The 17,048-nt window shown below is 40.5% G+C and overlaps 1 protein-coding gene across 2 annotated transcripts in view; it reads right to left on the bottom strand.

Annotated features, from left to right (window-relative positions):
* LOC126483843 (multiple C2 and transmembrane domain-containing protein) overlaps nucleotides 1-17,048 on the bottom strand; it is a 1,023,771-nt gene that overhangs the window by 86,116 nt on the left and 920,607 nt on the right. For both annotated transcript variants that reach the window (XM_050107055.1, XM_050107056.1), the window contains one exon: nucleotides 15,071-15,219. In XM_050107055.1, the coding sequence (XP_049963012.1) occupies nucleotides 15,071-15,219 (149 nt within the window). The remainder of the gene's footprint in view (nucleotides 1-15,070; nucleotides 15,220-17,048) is intronic.

The raw sequence follows: 17,048 nt of genomic DNA on the forward strand, positions 1-17,048 counted from the left end.
GAATGGGTTTCTCACATTGAAACAAGAAAAATGATCCATGCAAACGTATGTTCAAAAAATCTTCCTTTTATGACCACTTAATGAAAGTACATTTTCAAGTTCTCAAGTCAGAAAGTTATAACAATAATTGTAAGTTCCTCCTCTTGTTACCATCAACAGAACTTTGAAACATTTGAGGGTGGCTGAACATCATGGAACACTGCAGGCTAGATGTCAGCAGAGTTTAAGATTAATGTGAGGGCTGAAATTACAGATGACTTTCCGGCAGCACTAAGTATTCTCCCAGCACACATTACAGATATTGGCAACAAAGTGTTTCTTCAGAATACTCTTCACCATTCGCTAAGGCACATGTCCCCACAAATCAAGGAAAGCATGTAATCCGTGCAAGGTGAGGCTACAAAGACGAGTAAGTCCCACTGTTAAAAATGCACTTGATATCTGCCAACCAAGATGGATATGAAGAGCAAGGGCCAGTTCCATTTCCTGTACATTCCTCCAACCCAATTCTTTCAGACACAAAGGAATTACAAACACTGGCTTTGAGTGGGCCTTGATTGAAATCAATGGGAAAATTCAAAATTTGTGTTGGATTGGGATTTGAACCTGGGTCTCCAGCTTACTAGGCAGATGATCTGATCCTGAGCGATCCAGACACAGTGGTTATTGCAACTGTATGGATTGCCCCTATATGGACTGCCCTAGCACACCTCCTGTCAGACCCAAATTCTCAACATGTCCGAAAGAACAGACACCACGTAATACCAGTTCTCTCAGTTGTTATGTATGAGCTACTCTAATTCAATTTGTTTATGCAGAAGATATTCCTAATGCAGAAACACTTAATCAACATATTATAGAAGCCCGTAAAAACCATTGAACACCATCAAGGGACAACAGTGGTGGATACAATGGGTGCTTGCCAGTATAAAAGCAAGCTTTGAACATTTTTTGTGAGTTTCTGTCTTTGTAAAGTGTTCTTTCATTAGTAAGATATGCTCAAAAATAAAAGATTTCCAGATAAATTTTTATATGGACTTTGCTGCTTCATTTGTGGAATCCACTCCTAATATCTGCAACAGTATTTCTGGTCCAACCTATGTATGTATAAAAACAACAAAAAAGGGATGTGTGTGGCCACGGGAGTGGGACAGTGAGAAGGAAATCATGAGAATGGACTAAGTGTTAGAGAGACAGTTAACCCCTGTGGAGTACAGAAGAGTCGTTGAGATGGATGTAAATGGCACAGGCACTGGAAGAGATGATGTAGTTATTGGTTTTGTGACAAGCAGCATGTGTAGCAACCAGCTGGTGAGTTGGGCATTATCCACAGTTTGACCAGTTCCCATTAATGTGGATAGACAGCTCGTGTTCTCATACCAACATAAGCCACTGCACAGTAAATGCAGCACTGCTGCTGTATGGCATGGCTGCTGTCACATGTAGCCTAGTCTTTAATTGGACAAGAAATGCCTGTGACTAGACTGCAGTGAGAGGTGATGGGTAAATGCATGGGGCAGGCCTTGCAGCTGTATTATTTACAGGGAAATAGTCCATGTGGTGCAGGATTTGGATTGTGATGGACTAGAATACTGCATGGTTTGAATGGGAAACAGCATACTATTTTGGGCAATGAATGTAGGATTTTGGGTAGGGTATCCTTCATATTTGGAGAGGATGGGGGGTGGTCAAACACTTAGAAACTGATGTGGCTGAGTTTCGAAAGGCCAGGGGAATACTGGAGAATAAGAGACCAAGAGATCATTATTTTGGTGGCTGGTTCACACTGGTTATAAATTTGCTGGTGTCATGGGAAGAAAATGATGTCCAAAGTTGCCAAGGCTCAAGGGAAGGGTCCTCTGGGTGTGAGATGGTGATACTGTTGGTGGCAGGCAAAGAAATTCTGTAATTGGTATGTTTGACAAGATAAACATTATGTGTGCATACATTATTTCATGTAAATGACCACAAATATTTTGGTCATGTCTTGGAAGATCAATTAAACTTCCTGGCCAATATTTACCTTCAGGCGGTGACATTCTCAGTACTGCTAATAGTTTCTTGTACTTATATTAGTGTCTATTCTAGCTTTTGGTACTATTAGTTCTTTCTGTGAGGAGTAAGGAAGTGTAGGTTGTAGAAGGTTGGACTGGAGGAGCATGTGACTTCATTCAACCTTTTAGGACTATTAGTTCTTTCTTTGGGGAATAAGAAAGTGTAGGTTGTAGAAGGTTGGACTGGTGGAAACTGTGTGCCAGACTGAGACTTGAACTCGCGACTCCCAAGTTTGAGTCTCGGTCCAGCACACCGTTTTAATCTGCCAGGAAGCTTCATATCAGCGCACACTCCACTGCAGAGTGAAAAATCTCATTCTGGAAATATTCCCCAGGCTGTGGCTAAGCCATATCTCAGCAATATCCTTTCTTCCCGGAGTGCTAGTTATGCAAGGTTCGCAGAAGAGCTTCTGTGAGGTTTGGAAGATAGGAGACAAGGTAATGACAGAACTGAAGCTGTGAGGACGGGTCTTGAGTCGTGATTGGGTAGCTCAGATGGTAGAGCACTTGCCTGCAGAAGGCAAAGGTCCCAAGTTCAAGTCTCAGTCTGGTACAAGGCTTTAATCTGCCAGGAAGATTCGTCATATGGACCTGTCTGTTGGTCTGATGTTATGGAGTGTCATTGGGTTCGCAATGCAATCACCTCTTGTTCTGACAACTGGTAATTTGGACAGTAAATGCTACATCTGTGATATGATAAGGCCAGTGGCTGTGACCTATTTTTAAGGTTTGACAGTGCCTTTCAACAAGATAACAGAAGATCACATGTTGCCTGTGCTGTCATGACCTATGCAATATAGGTGGTCTTTGACTGTTGTTATGGCGAGGACATTCTGCAGATCTATTACCCATTGAAAACATCTGGTCACATGTTGTCGAGTGACTGGCATGGCACTGCTTACCATCTACTACTATTTATGAACTCTGGCACAGAGTTGAAGCAACGTGGAATGTTGTATCCATATCTATCATCCAAGCCTAGTTCAACTGGATGCCCAGCCAGATTAGATCATTGTTTCTGCCAGAGGTGGCAGCCCTGTGTACTAAATTTCATGCCCTGTATTAAAAAGTCACATACAAATTTGATAGTATATTCTTCCTGCTGCACAGTGTGAGCACAATTAGTAAAATTTCATTACACACAAGAACCTTGTTTATCCAGAATAGGTGGGACCAGATGTAATGTGTCTTACCAAAACTCCAGATAATCCATAAATATTCCAGTAACTGTAAAAACTCTAATATGTAATACCTATAGAGGAACTGTGGCTTATTCACCTCATGACTTACATTTGCAATCAATTCTGTTTGCATGCAAGAGACACTTCAAAAATTTATAACATAGTTACAATGACACTTACACTAATAAATAAACAGCACTAAAATAAATATCACTACAATGACATTTCTTGGGATATGTAAGAAAATGTATCCAGCTCAAGTTTCCAGTTCATCCTGCATGAATTCACCTTCTGAGTTATAGCTTTTCAGTGTCAGTGTCTCTTAAGACTTTCTTTTAAGTGGACCTAAATTCATCTGCATTAATTTTTTATCTTTGTAATTTGTTATAAATTTTCATTCCTATATACTGAAGTCCCTAGGTATAAAGTTTGAATCAGTGGGTGGGGAACATAAAATTTCTTTTCCTTCTTGTGTCACGAGAATGAACAAAATTATTTCCTTCAAATAATTCATGTCTCACATACGAAAACATAATAAACTCATATATAGGGATGACAGAGTAAATATTTTAAGTTTTCTTTTACGATTTTACAGTGCACGTATTTCAAATGACTTTTTTCTGTTTGTAGTATCTGCACTATGTTTGTTGACAATAGTACCACACCTAATAATGGATTTAAAATACTTACTGTAGTCTACTCACAATTGTTTACTGAAATAGTGTGTATATAAATTACATTTGTTTCAAATTTGTGTGTGGCCTGAGAGCAACATGACTGCATAGGCGTTAAGCTGGAGTTATTTCTGGTTGACATTCTAGGTAAAACATCAGTTTTTTTAGCTGTGTCACCAGGATGTGGGATGTGGTGTTGAGTTTTCAGAGGATATTACTTCCTCAAATTCATTTTTTAAGTTTTCTACAGTCACTGAATTCCCTGGAAAACTTCCATTCATCACTGAAAGCTGGCATAGGCCACGATGAGCTTCCTATCTTTATAATGAATCTTGGCTGGCTGTGAAGTCAGCTTCACCATTGGGTAGCTTGCTGTTTAGTTTAGCACTTTTTTGTCTAGGATTGTACCAGATATCAGAACATCATGTTCTCTTTTCTCACTGAATCCAGTGAATAATACTCCAGCCAGTGTTTCATTTATTGCTTTCTTTTTTGCACCACAGTTCTGAAAACTGAAGCTTAAGTCTTCATATTATTTTTGGTTCTTCTTCCATTGTGACACAGTTCATGTCCCTAGACCATACTCTGCAGCTATATTTTTTAGCAGCTTTCCCTTGTCTATTCTGTTTAGTGCTTCTAACGTTTTGTCCATCAAAACAATCACTTTCATTAAATCCTAAACTATTTCATTCATGAACTCTTGAAATATGGGAACAAGAAATGAATACTGGTACAGCATCTTAACTCTGTAAGGAACAGATCCACACTAACCTAACCTTAGTAAAGGCAGTTGGAAGTATGGGACCAGCGACCTCTATGCAACCTGTGGTGCCAATGTAATAACTGTACTTATACCACACTGTACCAACTGCACACCACAAATGTTTGTCTTAATAAAAAGAAAAGGAAACAAAAAAGAACCCAGATAAATGGCAGATTTGGAGTAGCGAGAGCCAGATAGATGAGGTTCTTGTGTACGTGCTATCTTTCCTGGTGCTGCAGTTTAATGACCAGCTGTGTAATATGCAGTTTCTTTCATATATCAGAAGAACTAAACATGGCAAGTTCTGAAAGCTAGAATACTTTTTTGTATTTTGATATTTGCCTGTCTGTAGAGCTAAGAAACTTGCCACCTGAAGATATGTGGTAAATACTGTGGCCAGTCACTTTGTCTGGTAATCTTATAGTTCTCTCAAGCGGATATTCTTGTTGATACAACTCAGATTTGTCATTTTTATGATTAAAGAGTGTGAAACATTCTAAATACATATTTTTTATGGTCACACATGTCGCATACTGTTTGTGTCAAAGCAAACTGTGGAAAACAAAACATGGGTGGTGACCACCAGAACAGAAGATCAGCAGGATACTACTTAGTGTATAGTTTACGTAAAGCAACAGCAGTTTCATCAGATAATCTCTGGAGCAGACAAATCACTGTATATGAGACTGTCCAAGAACTCTGTATCAAATCTGCATGCAGAACATGCAGAAGAATGTATTACATGGGGAATTCACAAAATAAGTAACACATATCATCCCACAGTAAGACCACTATGAAACAAGAGTGCTGCACTGTCAGAGGAGAGTGTGTGTTCTTGGTGTCCTACAAAAACAGTTCTGCTGCCCTGTGGATAACAGGGTGGATCACAATGTTGGAGTGAAATGGAGCGGCAGCTGTATGCATCCTCAAAAGTTTAAGTACATGAGACAATATGGTTCTCATTGGCAAAGTGTCTAATGTGCACATTAAATTCTGGTGATGTATGGACCAAATGCAATGTTGTGTCCAGCCACAGTCAAATGGTACCAATAATCTGACCAAGGCCAGTATACAATACAGCAAACAGTCCAGATCTTGCACTATCAGATTTCCATCTTTTCAACAAGCTGAAAGAACGTCGTGACTTTTCATGCTTTCCCGATGGATCTGTTGCAAATATGCTTCTCGTGTTTGCCACCAGATTGTATTGTGCAACTTGCACAATATTTCATCGATGCAACTGCTTGACGCCATCAGGTGGTGGTAGCTGCTGCTGTCACTGCTTCAATGCTTGACATGAAAATCACATGGCGGTGTCAAAATTTATCACGCTGGCAGCATCCACTGAATGTCCACTGAAAAGAGACTTTTCAACAACGGGGACATTCACACTGTGGATCTCAAATGGCTTTGTGACTAAGGAGTGGATTTCTATCATCAAGGACTTGAATGATAGGTAGGACATTCCAACTGTTGTTTACAGAGATCTGCAAATAGTGTCATGTACCTGTGTCACTTTAAAGTGCAGTGCAAAATCTGATAAAAGTTGCTTGACCTGCCATGATAATGAGAAGCTCACTTTTTAAGTCCACTTGTATTTTGATAAAGGTAAGTATCTGACAAATGTTTCCCAAGTTATCTGTCTGCTTACATAAGCTTGAGCAGCATTTTTTTAAAGAGATCTTAGATTATTATTCTCAAAGGAGACTACCTCCTGCTAAAATATGGCTTGAGCTGCATCTAAGAAAATTGTTATGAATCTGAGATTTGGAGAAGCGTTGCTATAAAATATACATTATATTTGGTCAGGAAAATAACTAAAGATTTAATTAATGAAAGGTTACTCCGGTTGCTGACACACACTTCATCTAAATTGACAACTGTTTCAACTTTTACATCCAAACCATTTTCAGATCCACTTGGAAACAGCCTAGATGTAGAATGTAGTTGTAGAATTTTGGAACACGTATTATGTTCGAGTATAATGACTTTTCTGGAGACTAGAAATCTACTCTGTAGGAATCAGCACGGGTTTCGAAAAAGACGGTCATGTGAAACCCAGCTTGCGCTATTCGTCCACAAGACTCAGAGAGCCATAGACACGGGTTCACAGGTAGATGCCGTGTTTCTTGACTTCTGCAAGGTGTTCGATACAGTTCCCCACAGTCATTTAATGAACAAAGTAAGAGCATATGGACTATCAGACCAATTGTGTGATTGGATTGAACAGTTCCTAGATAACAGAAGGCAGCATGTCATTCTCAATGGAGAGAAGTCTTCCGAAGTAAGAGTGATTTCAGGTGTGCCGCAGGGGAGTGTCATAGGACCGTTGCTATTCACAATATACATAAATGACCTTGTGGATGACATCAGAAGTTCACTGAGGCTTTTTGCAGATGATGCTGTGGTGTATCGAGAGGTTGTAACAATGGAAAATTGTACTGAAATGCAGGAGGATCTGCAGCGAATTGACGCATAGTGCAGGGAATGGCAATTGAATCTCAATGTAGACAAGTGTAATGAGCGGCGAATACACAGAAAGATAGATCCCTTATCATTTAGCTACAAAATAGCAGGTCAACAACTGGAAGCAGTTAATTCCATAAATTGTCTGGGAGTATGCATTAGGAGTGATTTAAAATGGAATGTTCATATAAAGTTGATCATTGGTAAAGCAGATGCCAGACTGAGATTCATTGGAAGAATCCTAAGGAAACGCAATCCAAAAACAAAGGAAGTAGGTTACAGTACGCTTGTTTGCCCACGGCTTGAATACTGCTCAACAGTGTGGGATCCGTGCCAGATGGGGTTGATAGAGGAGATAGAGCAGATCCAACGGAGAGCAGGGCACTTCGTTACAGGATCATTTAGTAATCGCGAAAGCGTTACGGAGATGATAGATAAACTCCAGTGGAAGACTCTACACGAGAGATGCTCAGTAGCTTGGTACGGGCTTTTGTTAAAGTTTCGAGAACATACCTTCACCAAAGAGTCAGGCAGTATATTGCTCCCTCCTACATATATCTCGCGAAGAGACCATGAGGATAAAATCAGAGAGATTAGAGCCCACACAGAAGCATACCGACAATCCTTCTTTTCACGAACAATACGAGACTGGAATAGAAAGGAGAACCGATAGAGGTACTAATGGTACCCTCCGACACACACCGTCTGGTGGCTTGCGGAGTACGGATGTAGATGTAGATGTAGATGTGAAGGTGAAACCAGATGTGGAGCTAAATAATACGTATATCAGCAACTAAAGCAGCGTTTCATTGACTGAATATACAGATTCAGAACAACAGTACTGTCTGATCAGTGAGAAACTAATAACTCAAGATTTAAGCTTCGGTGAGTTTTTCGAGGTGATTATTTTGTGTGAAAGTAATGCTGACCATTTGCTCGCAGATGTGTATCTTTATGCACTGATTCAAACTACAGTTAACATTCAGACAATCGAAACTCGAGGTAGGAATATCAACAATGTAGGAAAAAACAGATTGCTACTTACCATAAAGATGACTTGTTAAGTTGCAGACAGGTACAATTAAGGGAGAATTACACACAAGCTCAAAGCCACAGCCTTCATCAGAAAATGAGAAACACACACGATTCATTCACACAAGCAAGCACACCTCACCCAAATCTGGCAGCTCGGGCCAGAATGTGGCTACCATATGGGATGGAAACAGCAATCTGGAGGGTAAGGGTAAGTGGAAGGGGAAAGGGAAGGGGAAAGGGTAGCAATGTATTGGGGGGGGGGGGGGGGGCACTGTCTGGTGGAGTGTGCAGGATTATAATACCATGTGCAGCGTCTGGAGGTTGTGAGGCAGGAAGGTGAGGAAAGCGGAGCCAAAAGGAGAGGAGCAGGGAAAGATGGGCAAGTGCATTGGCAGTGGGTGGTGAACAAAGAGGGTGGGAAACAAGAATGGGGAGGAAGTGGTAAGACAGAGATGGTGGAAACTATTGGATGGAGGGTGTGGGGTTAGTGTGTTACTGTAGGTTGAGGCTGGGATAATTATGAAAGCTGAGAGTGTGCTGTAAGGATAACTCCTATCTGTGCAGTTCAGAAAAGCTGATGGTGGAGGGGAGTATCCAGGTAGATCAGGTAGTTAAGCAGACATTGAAATCATGCATATTATGTTCAGCTGCATATTGTGCCACAGGGTAGTCTACTTTGCTTTTGGCCACATTTTGGAGGTGGTCATTCATGCTGGTGCATTGCTAGTTGACAGTCATACCAATACAAAAGGATGTGCAGTTATTGCAGCAAAGTTGGTAAATGACGTGGCTGCTTTCACGGGTGGTTTAGCCTCTGATCGTGTAGAATAAACCTGTGACCGGACTGGAATATGAAGTAGTGGTGGGTGTATCAGGCAGATCTTGCATCTGGGTCTTCCAAAGGGATATGATTGTTGTGGCAAGGGGTTGGGATTGGGAGTGGCATAGGCATGGACTATGATGTTGTGGAGATTGGGTGGGCAATGGAACACTGCTTTAGGAGGGGTGGGAAGGATCTTGGGTAAGATGTCCCTCATTTCAGGGCATGTTGATAGGTAATCAAAGCCCTGGTAAAGGATGTAGTTCAGCTGTTCCAGTCCGGGGTGGTATTGGTTATTACATCCCTTGCTCTCCATCACCTGGAGGAGCATTCCAGACACCACCCCCATGAGTTATCCAACCTGCTGATATCCTACTGCCACCTCGAGGCACTAATATCCCATCCTACCCACAGTGTTCCTCCTTGTCCATCCCTCATAGCACCAAAACCTGGCCTAGCTGACATCTTCAACTTTATACATCCCCCTAAACTTCCTACCAACACTTCACCAAATCTAGAGCCAAAACTTTCCCATAACATTGCTGTTAATCTTCCTATCAAAACCCTCAGCTCCACAGAAGTTTTAGTCCTATGCAAGGGCTTCACCTTTAGCCCTACACCCAAACTTAACCATGCTGGACTTGTCAAAGACCTACTCTCCTTCCTCCAATCCCTGCAATGGAAACACTTATTTGCCACTAATCCCTCCAACCAAAACCAACCTAATAGCAAGTCAAAACTACCTCTTTCAGTTCATACCATCGTCCAGCCTTGATCCCCCCATGTAAGTACACACTGGTCTCTCTCCAGGAATTCCTTACCTCCAACTTAGTATTGCCATCCTTCCACAGGTCCCTTCCTCAAAACACCAACCTTTCAGCAGAAGAAAGAATAGCCATACACAACCTTAAAACAGATCCTCACCCAATCATCCTACATGCAGACAAAGGCTCCACCACCATTGCTATGAACCACAGTTACTACCTGGTGGAAGGCCTCACTCAATTATCTGACTCCTCCACCTACAAACTCTGCCGGAGTGATCCCATTCCAGAAGTCCAACACAATCTCTAACACCTGCTTAAAGCCTTAGGCCCTTCCCAGAACCTCTCCACTGAATCTATTTCCATCCTCGCCCTTATGATACCCAGCACACCCCAACAACCACAAACCCTACTGTGGCTGATTATTGTGATCCCACTGAAAGAATTTCAGCCCTCGTTGACCCACAGCCTGTAATGTAGCCTCCCACGTCACTATTGATGCCACCTCCCTATACACCAATATCCCTCATGCCCATGGTCTTACCACTCTTGAACACTACCTTTCCCAATGTCCTTCAAACTCCAGATCCATTACCTCATACACCTTACTAACTTTATCCTTACCCACAGTTACTTCTCATTTGAAGAGAAGATATACAAACAAATCTGGGGCATAGCTGTGGGCCCCCGCATGGCACTCTCCTGTGCCAACGTGTTTATGGGCATCTAGGGAGACCTTCCTAGCCTTCCAAAATGACAAATCCCTAGTCTGGTTCAAGTTATACCCAACATGCCACTTTCCTAGGTGTTGACCTCCTCTTTGATGGCTCCATCTGCAACTCTGTCCTCAGTCAGCCCACCAATCACCAACAGTACCTGCATTTAGACAACTGTCATACCTTTCACACCAAAAATCCCTCCCACACAGCCTGGTCACTGAGAATGGCATATCTGCAGTGACAATAACTCCCATGCCCAGTATGTTGAGGGTCTCACCAAGACCTTCACAGACATGCACTATCCCTGAGACCTAGTCCGCAAACATATCTCCCATGCCATTTCCACACACATCCCCAATCCTCTCACCATCCCCAAGACACAGTCTCAAAGGAGAGCCCCCTACGTCATCCATTGCCACCCTGGACAGGAACAAATAAACCATATTCTTCATCAGGGCTTTACCTGAGATCCTTCCCACTCCTCTTCAAGTGGTGTTTCATCACCTATCCAACCTCCACAACATCCTAGTTCATCCCTATGCCAGTCCTAATCCCAACTCCTTGCCACAAGGATCATATTCCTGTGGAAGATCCAGGTGCAAAATCTGCCAATCCGCTCACCCAGAACTTCTTATCCCATTCCTGTCACAGGTTTATCCTACTGATCATGCAATGAAGGCTTTCATGACCAGATGGTACTGTTGTTGATAATTCTTCCGGGTTATATGGCTGTGGTCCATGGAATTCTTCTATTCCTAATGTTTCGTCCAATACTATGTTGTACATCTTCAGAGGTATGGCTGGTCCTGCTGAGTCCTGCCGACTGACGAGTCGGGCGTCGGTGAGCAGCCTAAATACCGAGGAAAGTGGGCGTGGTCTAGCTTGCACATAGAAGCAGAGAGAAAACTAGTCAAAGATAAAATGTAACTATCGATAATAGTCCATCATAGATTAAAAATCACTTATCGATTCTGTAACGCCACTGTCCATATCTCATTTAATTTCAAGGCCTCTTCTTTTCTATTACAATTATCTTCATGATTATAAATTTCAATAGCCTCCCTATACAGTCGTGGATAATAGTTCGTGGTAGCACTTAAAACTGTAGTTTCAGAAAACTTAACTACATGGTCACCTGATTGAAGTGCATGTTCCACAATGGCTGATTTATCTATTTTTCCCAGTCGGCAAAGACTTTTATGCTCCTTTACCCTCATATTCACACTTCTTTTCATAGTACCAATGTAGACCTTGCCACAAGTACACGGAATTTTATACACACCACTAGATGATAATGGTGGCCTTCTATCTTTAACAGAACGAAGTACTTGTCCAATTTTCTGGCAGGTTTGAATACCAATTTCACTTTATGTTTCAGCAAAATTTTGCCAATTCGATCTGTAACCTTACTAATGAAAGGTAAAGACACCGCATTCTTCCATTGCTGTGTACACAGCATTGCTTATAAATTAATTATTAGTAAGGTTACAGATCGAATCGGCAAAATTTTGCTGAAACATAATGTGAAACTGGTATTCAAACCCACAAAAAAATAGGACAAGTACTTCATTCTGTTAAAGATAGAAGGCCACCATTATCATCTAGTGGTATGTATAAAATTCCGTGTACTTGTGGCAAGGTCTACATTGGTACTACGAAAAGAAGTGTGAATACAAGGGTAAAGGAGCATAAAAGTCTTTGCCGACTGGGAGAAATAGATAAATCGGCCGTTGTGGAACATGCTCTTCAGTCAGGTGACCATGTAGTTAAGTTTTCTGAAACTACAGTTTTAAGTGCTACCACGAACTATTATCCACGATTGTATAGGGAGGCTATTGAAATTTATAAACATGAAGATAATTGTAATAGAAAAGAAGAGGCCTTGAAATTAAGCAAGATATGGACAGTGGTGTTACAGAATCGATAAGTGATTTTTAATCTATGATGGACTATTATTGATAGTTACATTTTATCTTTGACTAGTATTCTCTCTGCTTCTATGTGCAAGCTAGGCCACGCCCACTTTCCTCGGTATTTAGGCTGCTCACCGACACCCGACTCGTCAGTTGGCAGGACTCAGCAGGACCAGCCATACCTCTGAAGATGTGCAACGTAGTATTGGATGAAACGTTAGGAATAGAAGAATTCCATGGACCACGGCCATATAACCCAGAAGAATTTATCCTACTGAATCTGGGACTGTGCCACCTGTAAAAGCAGCCATGTTATTTACCAACCAGCTGTCCAGCAGGATAAATGGCCACAGCCAAACTGTGGCCAAGAGCAAAGTACACCACCCTGTGGTACAATATGCAGCTGAACATAACAGGCTTGATTTCAATGGCCACTTCAGTATCTGAGCCATCTGGATCCTCCCGTCCATCACTAGTTTTTCTAAACTTCACAGACTGGAATTCTCCTTACAGCACATTACCTGCTCCTGTAATTATCTCAGCCTCAATCTATGGTAACATCTGTCCCTACACCCTCCACCCAACAATTTCCATCCCCTCTGCCCTATCACCCCCTCCCCATTCTGATCTCCCAACCTCTCTGTTTGCAGCCCACTGCCAACACACTCACCCATCTTTTCCTCACTCCTCTCCTTTTTTGCTCCATCCCCCCCCCCCACCCCACCCCCCCACCCCATCCTCTTTGCCCCACAACCTCCTGATGCTGTGCTTGTTGACATTATAGTCCCTGCACACTCTGTGTGACAGTGCTCCACTTTCTCCCCAGCAGACTGCTATCCCTTTGCCTTCCCTGCACCCTCCACACTATTGCTTCCATCCCATATGATAATGCTTCCATCCCAAGTGATAGTTGCGCTTATGCCCAAACTGTTGATCATCTGTGTGTGAGGTGAGCTTGCTTGTGTGAATGAATGGTGTGTATTTCTCTTTTTCTGATGAAGGCTGTGCCCAAAAGCTTATGTGTAAGTGTCTTTTGGTATTGTTTGTCTGCAACTTAATGTATCATCTTTATAGTAAGTAGCAATCTATCTTTTCCTACATTGTTGATATGAACCAATATTCTACACACAAACATGTGCCATTTGAGAAGACTGTGACCACCACTCGAAAGACATAGTGTTGCCTCGCATCTCTATTGTTCATATGACTGCATATACAGTGAGATTGAAATGATGAAACATCAACATTTTATCTAAGTAACACTGCTCAGTCATACTAACATTTATTATAACCATAAAATATTTCAGAGGGTTTCAAAAAATTAGGAACTTGTGTTATAGAATAACTGCATTTATTTTGTGATATCAGCACACAAATCTTGGGTTTGAAAAGGGAATATGACAGTCCTATTTAGTTACTTCATTGTGAATATTCTTTCATAGTATGTTACTTTTACAATATACCAAATGCTTCTATGAAATTATGTCAATATGTTAATTGCACCCTTGCTTTCAATTTCTAGTTACTCTTTAATAGCCTCTATGGTCCAGTTGCTAATGTCACACATGGATTTAGAGGACCTAGGTTCATTCTCTGATGACCACCTTGAATATTTCTGTGATGGAAGGGTTTGGAATGGGATTATCTTAGCCTTGTGAAGTCAAGTGAGAAGCTGTTTGAGTAGAAAGTGACTCTCAGCCTACACATGTGACATCAAATCAAACCATTTACACCAGGGTGGGCAGCTGCATAATATTACAAACAATCCTGTTGGAAGAACATCCGCAACTGAGCATTATAGCAGAGGTTGAAAATACCACTTCAGTTGTCACATGACCAGTTTCGGACTGTTATAAGCCCATCCTCAGGTGTTGTAGCTGTGCTATGGTCCCCGAATGCCACATGCACAGTTTGCAGCCTATGAGAGCAGAACAGCACACCGTGACTGGTACACGTGGCGCTCGGGGACCACAGCACAGCTACGACACCTGAAATACCTGAAGATGGGCTTATAACAGTCTGAAACTGATCATGTGAAAATAAAGTAATTTACAACTGAAGCAGCATTTTCAACCTTGGCATAATATTAGTTTATTTTAGTAACATGTCCACATTAACAAATCATTAAAAATCATTGTGCATGTGCATAAAGATGTTGTGCTGGCAGAAGCAATGGTACATACATTTTACAGTAAACCATGAGTTACAACTGCCAAATTCTTCAAATTAAGTAATTTTTTTTAGAAAATCTGAGAGTCCAAGTTTATCCACACTTCAATAGTTTAAATATTTGTACTCAAAATATGGCAGCCAAAATGCTGCTCAATCCAATCTAAGGTATAATAAAGTTCCAGATACTTTATCATTAATAGAAATTAACAGTTGCAACAAAGTTGACAGACACTAAAACCAACTGGTTTTGTCATTCATTCAGGAAACTAATGGTTGCTTGTTCCTCATTTAAATGTTTTGATTTTAAACTAAAATAATCTATTTCTAATCAGTTTTGCTCTAAAAATCTGAGCTATGTTTAATTGAATATATGAGTACATATTATATTATATTATTAAATATGCTTATCCATGCTAACCAAATTTTTAATGCTACAAAGCTACTCCAAGAAAGTACTTATAGCAATACCCTTCCTATTTTGTAGCTCTGTGAGCAGATACTTCCCACACCTGAACTTGGCATATGGGTCACTGAAGCCATCAATGTCCATTGGCAGGAGATTCTTCCCTTCCACAAGAACGATTGTAACTACAGAACTCCAGATTTGGCTCTTCAGGCGGCGATTAACATCACTCAGTTTAGTGTTACGCTGGAAATACTGAAACAAACAAAAAATTATATTCAAACACAACTGTTCAAAAATGTGTTTTTGATCCAAAAGGATAAACTAAAAATATAAAAAATTATTGTGATGCAGAATCATGCTACTGCAATACCAATATAAATCAAGAAGCATACAATTGAACACACAACACATACTTATGTAGTAACAGAAGATTACCCATCAGTAAAGTTGATTAACAAATCTAAAGATGCCAACACAGATTCTTTGATGTATTTTGAGAATACGCCATACCCTTCCACTTAAACCTTCAGCATTGCTCTCTTTACTTGGCAATAGTACAACAATAATCTCTCTGATTTTGTTTCTTCTGAAAAAAGTTCTTTATACTTCCTTCCTCGAGTGGGGCTCTCAAGAAGACCCAGTGGCATCATTGTTACCTAGTATATGGATAGCATTTCACTGACAACTATACACCATTTCACTAGTGCAGTTTTCAGCACCATATGCTAAGTTCTTTTTAGAATATTGATAGCTTTATTGTCAAATAAATCTCTGACTGTCATGGTTGCTGAAAGTTAGCAGCCAAGACAGTGTCACTGTGTCTAGCCTCTTTGGTTCTGCAGTATTTTCACTAGATCATAAACTTGTCTACAAACACTTCTTACTGAAACTTCCAAGCAGATCAAATATGTGTGCCAACCTGTGCCTTTCATAGCAAAGCGACTGAGACCTGCCGATTAAAATCAGATGGTCTGGATGCTAGAGATGGCGAGTAGAATGTGACAAGTTGAAGTTTTACGTGTGCTCTTGAGGTCAAACAGCACAATCTATGCTGAAATAATGTTATAAAGCAGCTGTTGCACTTCAGTCTTGATCCAACATACAGTTTAAATTTTTCAGATACAATCAAAATATATACTCTAAGAAGTAGAAAAATTACATCTCAAAAAATTTGTTCATTTTACTTGGCTTTTACATTGTTCTACCACAAGAACCTCAAAGGCCCTATAATATATCTGTGAGAATGACTTAAGTGTAATTGCCAAAATTGCGTATGTATTGTACACATTTATCACAAAATAAAGCTTGTTTAGTTTGTAGGAATATGATGTATTTCAGTAACACAAAACAAGATTTTCCACTAATTATAATATCTTTTAATCTTGTGATAAAAATATCAAAATTATAGAGTTATAATATTTTGAGGTAATCTGTTTACTCTGAACACACATAGTGAATAACAGTATCCTTCTGTGTTATACAGAAGTAAGAATCAAACAATGGAAAATCCAGGATGGAATGTAACAATATTATGAGAAGCAAAGTTGCTACTCACCATATAGTGGAGACACTTAGTTGCAAATAGGCTCAACAAACAGACCCTCACAATTATAGCTTTTGGCCGTTAAGGCCTTTGTCAGCAATAGACAGACATACGCACACACCCACACACTCACGCAAACACAACTCACACACACGACTGCAGTCTCAGGCAACTGAAACCACACAGTGTGGTTTTAGCTGCCAGAGATTGCAGTCTTGTTATGTTTGTGTGGGTGTGTGCGTATCTCTGTCTATTGTTGACAAAGGCCTTAATGGCCGAAATCTATAATTGTGAGAGTCTTTTCGTTGTTCCTAACTGCAACTCAGCGTCTCTGCTATATGGTGAGTAGTAATTCTCCTTCTCATAATTTTATCAGACGTATGAATGGTTGATGAATTAAATTGTATATACAAAATTTATAAAATACAAGAATAATTCTGATTGAGCCATAATGTAAACAGTTATCAGGTGATTCAAATAAATCAGCTTGTATTTCTGTGATGGGTATATAGGCAGCACAATTTTAATGGTCTTCATA

This window comes from Schistocerca serialis, chromosome 6 (assembly GCF_023864345.2).
Source record: "Schistocerca serialis cubense isolate TAMUIC-IGC-003099 chromosome 6, iqSchSeri2.2, whole genome shotgun sequence".
Classification (NCBI taxonomy): domain Eukaryota; kingdom Metazoa; phylum Arthropoda; class Insecta; order Orthoptera; family Acrididae; genus Schistocerca; species Schistocerca serialis.